Source organism: Anser cygnoides, unplaced genomic scaffold (assembly GCF_040182565.1).
Source record: "Anser cygnoides isolate HZ-2024a breed goose unplaced genomic scaffold, Taihu_goose_T2T_genome scaffold_43_1, whole genome shotgun sequence".
In the NCBI taxonomy this organism is placed as follows: Eukaryota; Metazoa; Chordata; class Aves; order Anseriformes; family Anatidae; genus Anser; species Anser cygnoides.
The window spans coordinates 473,627-484,045 of NW_027103067.1; the positions used below are offsets into that span (position 1 = coordinate 473,627).

The following is a 10,419-nucleotide window of genomic DNA, read 5'->3' on the forward strand; positions in this document are numbered from 1 at the left end:
AATCCGGGGGGGCCACAAGCAGCTCAGCTTCCAATGTGTTTATTCCTCCGTTGCCCCGTTCTGGGGTTCCCCCCCAAAAAAATTGGGGACCCCCCCCAATAGGGGGCATCCCAGGTGTCCCCTTTTAGGGCAATTGGGGGGGGGGCACCCCATTTTTGTTGCTTTCGGGGCCTCTGTGGGTTTTTGGGGTGGCTCATTTTGGGGGGGGGGCACTGCCAGTCTCCTGGGACCCCCCTCTTTTTTGGGGGGATCCTGGTTTCGGGGGTTCCTGCTTTTTTGGGGTGTCCCCATGATGGCTTGGTTTTGGGGTGTCCCCGTTTTGGGGTGCCCCACTTCTGGGGTGCTCCAGTTTGGGGATTCTTCTTGGTGAAGGATGGGGGTCCAAAATGCCCCAGTTTTTTGGGGGTGCCAGTTTTTGGGGTGCCCCGTTTTCAGGGTGCCACAGTTTTGGGGTCGCTCCATTTCAGGGTGCCACTCTTTCGGGGTGCCGCTCCTTTGGGGTTCTTCTCTGTGAAGGGGGGGGCAAAATGCTCCAGTTTCGGGGTGCCACAGTTTTTGGGGTGCCCCATTTTTGGGGTGCTCCGGTTTTGGGGTCCTGCTCTTTTGGGCTGCCCCAATTTTGGGGTTCTTCTTGCGAAGGGAGGATTCCAAAATGTCCCAGTTTTGGGGTGCCACAGTTTTTGGGGTGCCACAGTTTTTGGGGTGTCCCCGTTTTTGGGGGTGCCAGTTCTGGGGTTCTTCTTGGTGAAGGGGGATCCCAAACCGCTCCGGTTTCGGGGCGCCCCCGCTGCCGTCTCCTCCTCTCTCGCCGCGTCGGGGGGGGGGTTTTGGGGTGTCCCCTTTTCGGGGTGCCCCTTTTCGGGTGCCCCCTTTTGGGGTGCCCCCTTTTTGGGGTTCAGTCGTGGTACATGCGCAGCAGGCAGGCGCTGACGGCCGCCATGTACCGGTCCCACAGCGCCTGGTGCCTGCACCCCAAAAAAATTGGGGGTTCGGGGGGAGACCCCACTTTGTCCCCCTCCCCATCACATTTCGGGGTGCGGGAGCCCGGTTTTGGGGTGAGATCGCCCTGGTTTGGGGTCGCTCGAAGAAGCTTGGGGGTGGGGTCACAGGATTTGGGGTCCCCTGTGAGGATTTGGGGGTCCAGGGCAGGAATTTGGGGATCAAGGCCAGGGTTTTGGGATTGAGGTCAGGGTTTTTGGGGTCCAGAGCAGGGTTTTGGGGGACGTGGGTAGAATTTGGGTGTTTGGGGCAGGATTTCGGTGTCAGGGACAGGATTTGGGGGCTCAGGGCAGGATTTTGGGGGTCAAGGACAAGATTTTGGGATCCAGGGCAGGAATTTGGGGTCCAAGGGAGGACTTTGGGGTCAGGGTCATGAATTTTGGGATCAAGGTCAGGATTTGGGGATCCAGGCCAGGATTTTGGGGTTTTAGGGTCAGGGATTTGGGGGTTTTAGGGTAGGATTTTGGGATCAAGGTCAGGATTTTGGGATTTTAGGGTCAGGATTTTGGGGTTCAGGGTAGGATTTTGGGGTCAGGGTCAGGATTTTGGGGTTTTAGGGTCAGGATTTCGTGGTTTTAGGGTCAGGATTTGGGGATCAATGTCAGGATTTTGGGCTCCAGGCCAGGATTTTGGGGTTTTAGGGTCAAGATTTTGGGGTTCAGGGTAGGATTTTGGGGTTCAGGGTAAGGATTTGGGGGTTTTAGGGTCAGGATTTGGGGATCAATGTCAGGGTTTTGGGGTTCCGGGCAGGATTCTGGGGTTTTAGGGTCAGGATTTTGGGGTCAGGGTCAGGATTTCAGGGTTTTAAGGTCGGGATTTTGAGGTTCAGGTTAGGATTTTGGTGTTTTAGTGTCAGGGATTTAGGGATTTGGGGTTTTTAGGTCAGGATTTTAGTGATCTAGGTCAGGATTTCATGGTTTTAGGGTCAGGATTTTGGGGTTCAGGGTAGGATTTTGGGGCCTTTAGGGTCAGGGATTTGGGGGTTTTAGGGTAGGATTTTGGGATCAAGGTCGGGATTTTCGGCTTCCGGGCTGGATTTGGGGGTTTTAGGGTAGGATTTTGGGGTCCTGGGCAGGATTTTGGGGTTTTAGGGTCAGGATTTGGGGGTTTAGGGCCAGGATTTTGGGGTCCCCTCACCGGAAGCCTTCCAGCGCGTGCGCGGCCGCCCCGTACTGGGCCAGGAAGAGCTGCAGGTCGCGGGGGCTCCACTTGTCGGCCTTGCAGGGCTCGATCACCTGGGGGGCACCGCTCAGGGACCCCCCCCAAAACCCAGGGAACACCCCCAAATCCCACAGACGCCCCCAAAACCCCACAGACGCCCCCAAAACCCAGGGACATCCCCAAAATCCCCGGGGATCACCCCAAAACCCCAAGGAAATCCCCAAACCCCAAAGACACCCCCAAACCCCAGAGACCCCCCCCAAACCCCAGGGAACCCCCCCCAAATCCTACAGACACCCCCAAAACCCAGGGACACCCCCCAAATCCCCAGGGATCACCCCAAAACCCCAAGGAAATCCCCAAACCCCAAGGAAATCCCCAAACCCCAAACCCCAAAGACACCCCCAAACCCCAAAGACCCCCCCCCCAAACCCCAGGGAACCCCCCAAATCCCACAGACACCCCCCAAAACCCAGAGACCCCCCCCCAAATCCCAAAGACCCCCCAATCCCAATCCTCCCCTAATCCCACAGACTGCCCCCAAACCCCAAGGACGCCCCCCAAATCCCACAGACATTTGGGGTCCTTTTTGGGGTCTCATTGGGGGGGGGGCCCATTTTGGGGTCCCATTTGGGGGTTCCCTTTGGGGGTTCCCCTTTTGGGGTCCCAGTTTGAAGGATCCCCATTTGGGGTCCCCATTTTTAGGGCCCCATTTGGGGGTCCCATTGGGGGGGGTCCCTTTGGGGTGCCCGTTTTTGGGGTGCCCCCTTTTGGGGTCCCATTTGGGGGGGTTCCTTTTGGGGTCCTCACTTTGGGGTCCCAGTTTGAAGGATTCCCCATTTGGGGTCCCCATTTTTAGGGCCCCATTTGGGGGTTCCCTTTGGGGGTCCCGCGGGGGGGGTCCCTTTGGGGTGCCTGTTTTTGGGGTGCCCGTTTTTGGGGTGCCACCTTCTCGACCAGGTCGACGAAGAAGTCCCGCGCGTCCTTGGCGTGCGCCACCTTGGCGGCCACGTGCACCAGCGCCCGCGACAGGTTCTGGGGGGGGGCGGAGGGGGGGCACCTCAGAGCCCCCCCCGGGACCCCCAAATCCCCCCCGGGACCCCCAAATCCCTTCCCAGGCCCCCCAAATCCCCTCTAAGACCCCCAAATCCCCCCAAAGGCCCCCAAATCCTCCCCCCCAAACCCCCTCCCAGCACCCCCAAATCCCCCCCAGCCCCCCCAAATGCCCCCCAATCCCCCGAAACCCCTCCCAGCCCCCCCATACCCCCCAAATCCCCCCCAATCCCCTCTAAGACCCCCCAAATCCCCCCACCCCCCCCCCCAGCCCCGCAACCTCCCCCCAAATTCCTCAACCCCCCCCAAATCCCCCCAAACCCCCTCCCAGCCCCCCAAATCCCCCCCCCCAGCCCCCCAGCCCCCCCAATCCCCCAAATCTCCTCCAAGACCCCCCAAACCCCTTCCTAGCCCCCCAAATCCCCCCCCCAAATCCGTTCCCAGCCCCCCAAATCCCCCTTAGCCCCCCCAAACCCCCCAACCCCCCCCCAAATCCCCTCAGCCCCCCCAAATCCCCCCAACACCCCCCCCAGTCCCCTAAATCCCCTCCCAATCTCCTCTAAGCCCCCCCAAACCCCCCCAAACCCCTTCCTAGCCCCCAAATCCCTCCCAGCCCCCCCAAATCCTCTCTCTGACCCCCGAGTCCCCCCAAATCCCCCCCAAAACCCCCCAAACCCCCTCCCAGCCCCCTAAATCCCCTCCAAATCCCCCCAGCCCCCCAAACCCCCTCCTAGCCCCCCCAAATCCCCCCAACCCCCTCCCTGACCCCCAAATCCCCCCCCCCAACCCCCCTCGCCCCCCCCGGCCCCCCCACCTTGAAGCTGGCCTCCATCTCCCCGTACACGGAGATTTTCCCCGCAGCGCCGTGCACACCAGGCTGGGGGGGACATGGGGGGGGACGACACCCCGCTGTCACCTCGCTGTTCCCCCCCCCCCCACGGGGGGGTCACGGCCCCCAGGGGACACCAGGGGGTGGTCGGGGGGGTCAGGGAGGTGTTGGGGGGTCAAGGGGGGGTCATGGGGGGTCGAGGGGGGGTCAGGGGGCTGGGGGGTTATGGGGCCCGGGGGTGGGTTCGGGGGGGTCGGGGGGTCAGGGAGGGTCAAGTGGGGGGGTTAGGGGGTCGGGGGTCAAGGGGGGGGTTGGGGATGGTCAGGGGTGGGTCGTGGGTGGGGGTGGGGGGCTTGGGGGGGTCAGGGGGTGTTGGGGGGTCAAGGGGGGTCTGGAGGTTCAAGGGGGGGTGGGGGGTCAAGTGGGGGGTCAGGGGGGTCAATGGGGGTCGGGGGGGTTGGGGGTGTCAGGGGGTCAGGGGGTCAGGGGGATTGGGGGGGTTAGGGGGGTTGGGGGGTCGGGGGGTCAGGAGGGGAGTTGGGGGGGTTGGGGGGTCAGGGGAGGTCAATGGGGGTCAGGGGGGTCAGGAGGGGGATTGGGGGGTTATGGGGCTGTCGGGGGGATCATGGGGGGTTGGGGGGTTTCGGGGGTTGGGGGGTCAGGGGGATTGGGGGGTTATGGGGGGGTCGGGGGTTCGGGGGGCACCTCTTGTGCAGGTCCAGCAGGTCCTTGTCGCTCACCAGCACCTTCAGCTCCTTCAGGTCCTGCAGGAACGAGCGCGGCACCTCCCCGTCCGGCTCGGCCGCCTCGGGCGCTGCGGGGGGGCGTTGGGACACCGGGGGGGCTGGGGGCATGGGGGGCACAGGGGGGGGGGCTCCGGGGGCGTGGGGGACACCGGGGGGGCTCCGGGGCGTGGGGGCGCGGGGGGTTGGGGACATGGGGGGATTTGGGGCATTGGGGGCGTTGGGGAAATGGGCTTGGGGGGTCCCCAAATAGCCCCCAGGAGCCTCCCAACGTCCCCAAACGCCCCAAAATGTCCCCAAATGCCCCCAGGTGCCCCCAAATGCCCCCCAAATTCCCCCAAACGCTCTGAAATGTCCCCAAATGCCCCCAGGTGCCCTTGAGTGCCCCCAGGCATCCCCAAATGCCCCAAAATGCCCTGAAACGCCCCGAAATTCCCCAAAATGTCCCCAAATGCCCCCAAATGTCCGCAGACGCTCCCAGGTGTCCCCTAATTCCCCCAAATCCCCCGAAATGCCCCAAAATGCCTCGTGGTGTCCCCAGAATGCCCCAAAATGTCCCCAAATGCCCCCGAGTGTCCCCAGGCATCCCCAGGTGCCCCCAAATGCCCCAAAAATGCCCCGAAATGCCCCCAGATGTCCCAAACTGCCCCCAATTGCCCCCAAATTCCCCGAAATGCCCCCAAATGCCTCGTGGTGTCCCCACATGACCCAAAATGTCCCCAGATGCCCCCAGGCACCCCCAAATGCCCAAAAATGTCCCCAAATGTCCTAAACTGTCCCCAATTGCCCCAAAACTCCCCGAAATGCCCCGAAATGCCTCGTGGTGTCCCCAAACACCCCAAAATGTCCCCAAATGTCCCAAACTGTCCCCAATTACCCCAAAATTCCCCAAAATGCCCCAAAATGCCTTGTGGTGTCCCCAAATGCCCCAAAACGTCCCCAAATGCCCCCAGGTGCCCTTGAGTGCCCCCAGGTGTCCCCAGGTGCCCCCAAATGCCCCAAAATGCCCCCAAATGTCCCCAAAATGCCCCAAATTTGCCCCGAAGCGCCCTCACCCAGGGCGCCCTGCGTCCAGTGCTGCATCAGGTGCTGGGCGCAGGCAGCGAAGTCCCCGAAGGTGAGGAACTGCAGGCGCCGCTTCCCCGTCTCGAAGCGCCCGTTGGCGAAGAAAACCACGGCCGCGTAGTCCCTGAGGGCGCCCTGCAGCTGCCCCATGGCTGCCCCATAACTGCCCCACGGCTGCCCCATAACCGCCCCATAACTGCCCCATAACTGCCCCATAACTGCCCCATAGCACCCATGGGAACCCAGAGCCCCTCCATGGCCCCTCCCCCCCCCCCCCCAGCACCCCTAGGACCCCATAACCCCATAGCCACCTCCCCCAGCACCCATGGGTGCCCTGTCCTATCCCCCCTGGGTGCCCCCCCCCGCCCACCTGGGTGTCCCCCCCACCCCCCAGCACCCATGGGTGCTCCCCCCATCCCCTCCCCCAGCACCTATGGGTGCCCCCCAGCCCCCCTGGGTGCTCCCCCCTGCCCCCCTGCCCCCCTGGGTGCTCCCCCCAACCCCCCAGCACCCATGGGTGCTCCCCGCCCCCCCAGGTGATCCCCCTGCCCCCCCGGCACCCATGGGTGCTCCCCCGCCCCCCAGCCCCCTGGGTGCTCCCCCTGCCCCCCCAGCACCCATGGGTGCCCCCCCGCCCCCCGAGCACCCCTGGGTGCTGACCGCGCCAGCGGGGGGCAGCAGGAAGAGCTGCTGGATGTTGTCGGCCAGGGGCCCCCGCAGCTCCTCCACCGCCTTGAAGACGCGCTTGAAGTTGTCAAACTGGGGGGGGGGGGCACACGGAAAGAGGGGGGGGGTCACATCCGAGGGGACCCCCCGGGGTGTGGGGGGGCACCCCAAAACCAGCCCCCCCCCTCCCCCCCATTTTACCCCCCATTCCCCCACCTGCTGGGCCCCATCCAGCTCCTCCTCGGTGCCCCCCCCTGCACCCCCATACCCCTGTGACCCCCCAGGAACCCCCGGCCCCCCCGTGCCCCCCCCCCCCAATTTTTGCCCCCCCCGGCCCCCACCTGGCGGCGGCAGCTCCGGACGTGCACCCCGCTGCGGGCGCTGACCTCGTCCAGCTCCTTCTTGGTGCCTTTGCTCAGCTTCCGCCCCAGCAGCTCGCGGGCGAACGGCTCGTCGAAGGCGTAGTACCTGGGGGGGGGGGGCACTAACGGGGGGGGCAATTAACGGGGGTAATTAACCGGGGGGAATCACCCCTACAGCCCCGCTCCCCGTACCCCTCTACGAGCCCCCTGTGACCCCCCATTTCCCCTCTATTAGGCCCCAATCCCCCCATTGCCCCCCAACCCCCCCATAATCCCCCTTAATCCCCCCTTATTACCCCCTAATCCCACTTTATTACCCCCCAATCCCCCTTATTACCCCCAATCCCTCCTTATTTCCCCCTAATCCCCTTTATTACCTCCTAATCCCCCCTTTATTACCCCCTAATCCCCCTTTATTATCCCCAATCCCTTATTTCTCCCCTAATCCCCCTAATCCTTCATTATTACCCCCTAATCCCCCCTTATTACTCCCTAATCCCCCCTTTATTATCCCCAATCCCTTCTTATTTCTCCCCTAATCCCCCTAATCCTTCATTATTACCCCCTAATCCCCCCTTATTACCCTCTAATCCCCCATAACCCCATTACCCCCCAAATCCCCCAACCCCCCGTTACTCCCATATTACCCCCCAAGCCCCCCATAATCTCCCCACCCCTCTAATTCCCCCCTAATCCCCCATAACTCCCTTTAATCTTCCTTGTTACCCCCATTCCCCCCCCCAATCCCCCCATTACCCCATAATCCCCCCCTATTACTCCCCTAATTCCTGTCCAGGACCCCCCAATTGCACCCCATACCCTCCTAATCCCCCCCATACCCCCCAACGCCCCCAAAACCCCCTCTAACCCCCCCAAATCCCCCCTAACCCCCCAAAATCCCCCCCAAGCCCCCTATAACCCCCCCAAATCCTCCCCAGCCCCCCCCAAATTCCCCCATAATCCCCCCAAATCCCCCTGAATCCTCTTCTAACACCCCCAACCCCCCCCAAATCCCCCCATAACCCCCCCCAAATCCCCCCAACACACCCAAATCCCCCCAAAACCCCCTCTAACCCTCATAAATCACCTCAACCCCCCCCAAATCCCCCCAAACCCCCATAACCCCCCAAATCCCCCCAACACACCCAAATCCCCCCAAAACCCCCTCTAACCCTCATAAATCACCCCCGAACCCCCCCCCCAAATCCCCCACTAACCCCCCCAACCCCCCCAAATCATCCTAACCCCCCCAAATGCCCCCGACCCCCCCAATAACCCACTAACCCCCCCCATAACCCCCACTAACCCCCATAACCCCCCCAAATCCCCCTATAACGCCCCCAAATCCCCCTCTAAACCCCCCAAATTCCCCCATAACCCCCCCAAATTCCCCCATAACCCCCCATAACGCCCATAACCCCCCAAATCCCCCCATAGCCCCCCAAAACCCCCTGTAACCCTCCTAAATCCCCCCCCAACCCCCCCCCCAAATCCCCCCAAACCCCCCATAACCCCCCCAACCCCCCCCCCAGCCCCCCCCGCACCGCTGGACGAGCACGGCCTGCCGGGGGGGGATCTGGAAGAGCAGCTGCTGCAGGAGCCGGGGGGCGTGCAGCAGCCGCTCGAGCATCTGGAAGGTGCGGAAGTGGTCGCGGGTGTCGCTCTGCAGCACCGCCACCGAGGCCCCCGCCCGCTCCAGGACCCCCCGCAGCCGCCGGGCCACCGCCTCCGCCACTGGGGGGACACGGGGATGTCAGGGGGCGGGGGGCACCGGGGGACACGGGGGCACTGGGGGACATTATAAGGCATGGGGACATTATGGGGTGGGGGGCACTGGGGGACATGGGGACATTGGGGGACAGTGGGACGTTATAAGGCATGGGGACATTATGGGGCCGTTATGGGGTGGGGGGTGTTATGGGGTGGGGGGCCTTGGGGGACATGGGGACACTGGGGGACAGGGGGGCATTGGGGGACATTATAAGGCATGGGGGCATTATGGGGTGGGGGGTGTTATGGGGTGGGGGGGCACTGGGGGACATGGGGACATTATGGGGTGGGGGGGGACACTGGGGGACACGGGGACATTATGGGGTATGGGGACATTGGGGGACAGGGGGCATTATGGGGTATGGGGGTGTTATGGGGACATTATGGGGTGGGGGGTGTTATGGGGTATGGGGGCACTGGGGGACATGGGGACATTGGGGGACATGGGGACATTATGGGGTGGGGGGCACTGGGGGACATGGGGACATTGGGGGACATGGGGCCGTTATGGGGTGGGGGGGGCACTGGGGGACATGGGGACATTGGGGGACAGTGGGACGTTATAAGGCATGGGGACATTATGGGGCTGTTATGGGGTGGGGGGTGTTATGGGGTGGGGGGCCTTGGGGGACATGGGGACACTGGGGGACAGGGGGGCATTGGGGGACATTATAAGGCATGGGGATGTTATGGGGACTTTATGGGGTGGGGGGCATTGGGGGACATGGGGACATTATGAGGTGGGGGGGACACTGGGGGACACGGGGACATTATAAGGTATGGGGGCGTTATGGGGGCGTTATGGGGTGGGGGGCATTGGGGGACATGGGGACACCGGGGGACATGGGGACGTTATGGGGTGGGGGGCACTGGGGGAGATGGGGACGCTGGGGGGACACCGGGCATTAGGGGGTGGGGGGGCACTGGGGGACACGGGGACATCATGGGGAGGGGGGCGTTGTGGGGTCAGGGGGCGTCATGGGGGGCCTGGGGACATTATGGGACAGGGGGGGGGGGGGCAGGGGGACCCCGGGGGGATGTGGGGACATCACGGGGTGCGGGGGGTGCGCTGGGGGAGAGGGGGACGCTGGGGGGGAACGGGGGGGGGGCACGGGGACACCGCGGGGGCGGGGACACTGGGGGGCGGGGAGGGGGCGGGTGCCAGCCCCGTGATGCCCCCATGACCCCCCCATGTCCCCCCAATACCCCCCACGACCCCCCCGATCCCCCCCCGTGCCCCCCCCACCCCCTCAATGACCCCCCAGGCCCCTCCAATGACCCTCCCCCACCCCCCATCCCCCCATACCCCCCCGTGACCCCCCGTACCGCCTCCATGACCCCTCCTATCCCCCCCACGACCCCCCCCTTGCCCCCCGTGCCCCCCGTACCCGAGTGCCCGTCGAGCCAGAGCTGCAGCACCTCCTCGTCGATCAGCGTCGTGTTCCCCACGAACACGTCCAGCTCCCCCGCCATGGCGCCGCGCCGTGACGTCACCGCGCGGCCCCGCCCACACCCCCTGGCCCCGCCCCCAAACCCTTCCGGACCCAGGCGGAGCCGCGGCGCGCGCCGAGACCACGCCCCCTTCCCCATAGACCGCGCACCTTCCCCTAGGCCACGCCCCCTCCCGAGGCCACGCCCCCTCCAGCCCCGTAGCGCGAGCCCCGCCCCCTCCCATCCAGCCCCCAACCGCAGCCTAAGCCCTGGCCCCGCCCCCTCAACCCAAGGCCACGCCCCCCGGCCAGGCCACGCCCCCTTTCGCTACCCCGTGTCT

General features: G+C 64.4%; 1 protein-coding gene across 1 annotated transcript; it reads right to left on the reverse strand.

The window, feature by feature from the left end:
• Positions 1–23: 23 nt before the first annotated feature.
• Positions 24–10,180, reverse strand: LOC136789277 (acidic fibroblast growth factor intracellular-binding protein-like). The gene is given in 11 exon segments (XM_066989314.1): positions 24–965; positions 2,137–2,234; positions 3,109–3,195; positions 4,028–4,062; positions 4,065–4,090; positions 4,748–4,856; positions 5,841–5,985; positions 6,520–6,609; positions 6,858–6,984; positions 8,423–8,612; positions 10,037–10,180. Coding segments are annotated over 11 exon segments (1,062 nt in total). The 5' UTR covers positions 10,122–10,180; the 3' UTR covers positions 24–895.
• Positions 10,181–10,419: the final 239 nt, after the last annotated feature.